Genomic DNA, 4758 nt, shown 5'->3' on the forward strand with positions numbered 1-4758 from the left:
GAAGAGGAGGAGGAATGGCAGACACTGACCTATTCACAACTGAAGAGGAGGAGGAACGGCAGACACTGACCTATTCACAACTGAAGAGGAGGAGGAGGAGAAGGAACGGCAGACACTGACCTATTCACAACTGAAGAGGAGGAGGAACGGCAGACACTGACCTATTCACAACTGAAGAGGAGGAGGAGGAGAAGGAACGGCAGACACTGACCTATTCACAACTGAGGAGGAGGAGGAGGAACGGCAGACACTGACCTATTCATAACTGAAGAGGAGGAGGAGGAACGGTAGATACTGACCTATTCACAACCGCTTTGTACTGTCAGTTACAGACTTTGTAGTTTAAAAAAAAATATTATCTTTTTGTTTTCAACATTGTTGAGTAAAATTGCTGACAACAACTACAGTACAAACGTATTCAGACCTCTTGGATTTCATTAGTTACAAAATGGGTGATTGGTAGATGGGTAACAATAATAAATCAGACATCGAATATCTCTTTAAGCATGGTCTAGTTAATAATTATGCTGTGGATGATTTATTAAAGCACCCAGACACATCAAAGATGCAGTCGTCCTGAACTGAGCAGGAATGAAACTGCTCAACAAGGCACTAAAGTAATACTGCAAAAAAAATCAACAGCAATGGAATAGACTTTAGGCCTAAATGCAAAGCCTTATGTTTGGGTCAAGTCTTACACAACACATCACTGAGTAACTGCCTCCTTATTTTCACTCATGGGGGTGGCTGCGTCATGGTATGGGTATGCTTGACATCGGGCTAAATAGAAACGGGATGGAGATGAGCAGAACAATCTACAACACAATACCAAATCTACACTGGAGTTGCTTAACCAAGAAGAGTGAATGTCCCTGAATGTCCCTTGCTTGCAAATCAATGGCAAGACTTGGAAATAGCTGTCTAGCCATGATCCCCAACACCTTGACAGAGCTTAACATTTTTTTAAAGAATAATGGGCAAATATTGCACAATCCAGGTGTGTGAAGTTCTTCTAGACTTTCCCATGAAAACTAATCTGTAATCGATGCCAAAGGGATTTGAATACTTATGCAACTACTACATTTTGAGTTATTTACTTCCTATTCCTATTTTTTAAATAATTTTTCTTCCACTTTGAAAGAGTATTTTATGTAGATTATATAAAATACAAAAAAGACACATTTTAATCCCACTTTGTAACGCAATAAAATGTGAAGAAATCCAAGGTGTCTGAATACTTTTGCAAGGCACTGTTTGTGTTGGTTGATATTAATCGAGTCGCTTTGTTCTAACCAGTGTGTATAGAATGCTTATGGTTTTGATGTTATTGACTCTGGACACTGACACATCCCATCATGAAAATATGTTCTACATTTTGAGTGTCAACTCCTTTCACCACTATGGGTCAAGGCCAGGGTATGCAGTATCTATTTGCTGTACTTGAAATGCAATTCAAATGTTCTTCCTTTGTCCCAATAGCCTTCGCGTTGACTTATCTTACCATGCACATTTGCAAAAAAAGTATGCATCTGTTCAAAGTCATAAACATTCTGTTTGTATTGATGATATTCTAATACAAGGTGGATAAGAACTTCTACTTCTCTAACAACAAACCCAGTCATTTTAGATTGACACTGTTTAGAGATGCACAATTATTACCAGAAACAAACCACAGCAGCTGTAATGCACTCAAGTCAAGCTTTGTTTATTAAGTAGTACTTGGTATACATGAACGTCTTCAGTTATGTTACATAAAATGAAAATAGGTGGGGTAAAGGGGGTTTAAATTACATTTGAAATAAAGGTGATGTTGTTTTGACGAGTTAACCATACGGTAGCACAGCGTGACATGACAAGGGTACTCCAACGTTTGTGGGAGGCTGACAGGGTGGGCAGGACTGGGAGGAGGGGGTGGGGTTGACAGGGTTGGGCACGTTGGGAGGAGGTGGTGGTGGGGGGTTGACAGGGGCAGGCAGGACTGGGAGGAGGTGGTGGGAGGTTGACGGGTGGGCTGGTTGGGAAGGTGTGATGGAATGTGCTGGGGTTGACAGTGGGTAGGGGCAGAAGGAAGGTGGGGGGCTGATGGGGTGGGAGGGTAGGTGGAACAGAGGAGTGAAGGTAGGGGGAGTTGACAAGCTTGGTGCTAGGGGAGAACGTGGGGTGCTCAGGCAGACCATCTGGCAGCTGGGGTGAGTCTCCACACTGCAGGACATTGAGGTGGTCCTCCTCTGTGACAGCTCCTACAGGGGAGGAGAGAAACATGGTACGTATAGAGGGTCAAAAACACAGGGAGCATAGACAGAAAGTAAACAGAACAATTTACGAATGATCTAATCTGGGAGTCTACCTTTTGATCTGAAGCGCTCCTCTGTCTGGAATGATATTTAGACACCTAAACAATGGGAATAAAAGTTGCTCTATTTTAAGTGTTAACAGTGCTCTGCTTGCAAGCAGTATGATCAGTGATTTTGTAAATTTGACTTGGGAATTATTTTCTGTTATCACCACGTTTCTGTAAGCCTCACACTTTGATGAGCGCTAAAGAAACTTGTATTAATGTTTCACCAACATTTCCCTCCAATCTGACATGACTCATGCCCTACTAGGGGAGCTGTTGCCCATCCATGATGACCATTAACCAACACACCTTAAGCTTCTGGTTGTTTCCCTGCAGAGATCCCCAGCCTGCTCTCCTCTCCCTCCAGCAGCTTCCTGTAGACAGCGATTTCAGCGTCCAGCTTCAGCTTGATGTGCAGCAGCTCTTGGTAGTCGGCCAGGTACTTGCCCATCTCCATCTTGGTCTCGCAGAGCTGGTGCTCCAGCTGAGCAATGATGCCCTCCAGGCCTCCAACCTTATCCATGTGGGCCATCTCCATGTCCTCTAGCTGCTGTTCCAGGGCCGCGTTTCTCGCCCTCAGCCCGTCGATCTGGTTCTGGAGGTCTGTCACCTGGTTGTGGAAGGTGGTGATCTCTTCTTTCATGGACTTCATCTGTTCTTCTTTCTTGCCGGCGACTTCTTTGAGGGTTTCAAACTTGCCCTTGTACCACTTCTCGGCTTCCTGGACGTTCTTGGCCGCCACAGTCTCAATCTCGGCGCGCATGTTGCGAAGGTAGGCGGCGAGGTCGGGGCGGTCACCGTCGAGTTCCGTGGTCACCTTGGAGTCCTCGATCTGCTTCATGAGGTCGGCAACTTCCTCGTCATGCAACTTCTTGAGGAACTCAATCTCTGCCACCAGCTGTTCGACACTCTTCTCGAGCTCAGCCTTCTGCAGAGTGGCGTTGTCAACGTCTTGACGGAATTCCCTCAGGATCATCTCTGCCTCCTCTGGAGATGGACACATAGAGAGTGGATGAGTTAGAGACACAACAGCAGTGACGTTAGTACTCTATACAGTATTGGCATCAATTGTATTTGATGGGGTGTATGATAAGCCTGTATACACACTAATCAAATGTGATTGTACATCGGAGGAAAATATCTGGTTCCATTTTTCATGCAAACAAAAGTACATCATACCCTCTCCAACAACTGTTTGTCTATATAACTGTGACGTGAATCTATACGATTCGTTTCAGCAAATCTCCCCACTCCCCAGACAGTGGTCAGTGTGAGACTGAGACCCTACCTTTCAGTGCCAGCTCCTCTTCCAGTTTCATTCTCCACACCTCCACCTCCTCCTCAATGTATCCCCTCTCGATATCAGCAGCTCCCTTCTCATTGGTCAAGGCTTCGATCAGCTCCCTCATCTCCTTGAACTTGAGGTTGTACTCTTCTCCGATGCCGGTTGGGCCTCCCTTGAAGCGGCCCTGTAGCGCAGCCAGCTCGGCCGTCAGCAGGGCGTTCCTCTGTTCAAGGGCCTGAACCTTCTCGATGTAGCCTGCGAACCTCACGTTTAGCTCCTGCATCTCCTCCTTCTCGTTGGCATGGACCTGGTGTATCTCTGTGCCCAACTCCACGGCCGAGGACACGTGGCCGCCCTGGTATCCGGAGCGTCCACGGTTGTTGTACGAGGATCCACGGCACCGGGAGGGAGAGGGGCTCTGAACCCGCATACTACTCCGTGTCCCACTCACCTGCAGGGACTGGGATTTCTGGGAATAGGAAGATCCTCTCATGTTTGGTTCTCAGTGCGTTACAAAGTGTCTTCTAGAATCAGATTATTTGTTTGTTCTTGAGTATAGTTCCTTTTCCACTAAAAAGGAAGGCCTCTTCTGGTGTTCTCTCCCTTTGCTGGCTGGCCCACCTTGCTGCTGTGCTGACAGTCTCTCAGATCGACCTGTGGCTTTTATAGGGCCGCAAAGAATGTCTCAGACTCCCTTGAAAATCTTGCAGGGTTTTGAGATGTTTTAAATGTGGATCATTACTCTCTTCAAAGACCTGCAGCACCACAGTCTTCATTTGCTAGCTAGCATTGCATTGTTAGTAGTGGGGATGGGTGGAGTTTGCACGGCCCTAACGTCTCCATATGAAATAGTGATATGAGCATGTATGCCCGCTATTTTTCACTCTCTTCTCACTTAGGGCGCCGCTAGGGACTCGGGAGGGTGTGAGGCAGAGTAGGGAGGGCTTTAAGCACATTGGAAAACAATGACCAAGTGACTTATGTTCTTCGGCAACAGTTTTACCTCATATATGAATCAAGGTGTCAGACATCAGTCTCCAGTGGAGACATTATTTAAACAATACAATTAACCTTCTCCAATAATACCAAAATACTTCCTAAGGCTGGTAAAGGAGAGCAGTAGGGCTCCTGCTTC

The 4758-nt window shown here is 46.1% G+C and overlaps 1 protein-coding gene across 1 annotated transcript; it reads right to left on the reverse strand.

Annotated features, from left to right (window-relative positions):
- Positions 1-2648: 2648 nt before the first annotated feature.
- Positions 2649-4116, reverse strand: LOC120044767 (desmin-like). Its single transcript, XM_038989444.1, has 2 exons — positions 3627-4116; positions 2649-3325 (listed from the first exon to the last, which is right to left on the reverse strand). Exons 1-2 carry the CDS (start codon positions 4114-4116, stop codon positions 2649-2651), a joined length of 1167 nt encoding a protein of 388 aa, XP_038845372.1.
- Between the last annotated feature and the right edge of the window lie 642 nt (positions 4117-4758).

Source organism: Salvelinus namaycush, chromosome 3, assembly GCF_016432855.1.
Source record: "Salvelinus namaycush isolate Seneca chromosome 3, SaNama_1.0, whole genome shotgun sequence".
NCBI lineage: Eukaryota > Metazoa > Chordata > Actinopteri > Salmoniformes > Salmonidae > Salvelinus > Salvelinus namaycush.

Bases quoted from the DNA above. Each gene is read 5' to 3' on its own strand.
- LOC120044767 (XM_038989444.1), bottom strand. From the start codon at position 4,116: ATGAGAGGATCTTCCTATTCCCAGAAATCCCAGTCCCTGCAGGTGAGT. The intron at 3,326-3,626 runs GTAGGGTCTCAG...GTCCATCTCCAG, and splicing joins AGAGGAGCTGGCACTGAAAG to AGGAGGCAGAGATGATCCTG.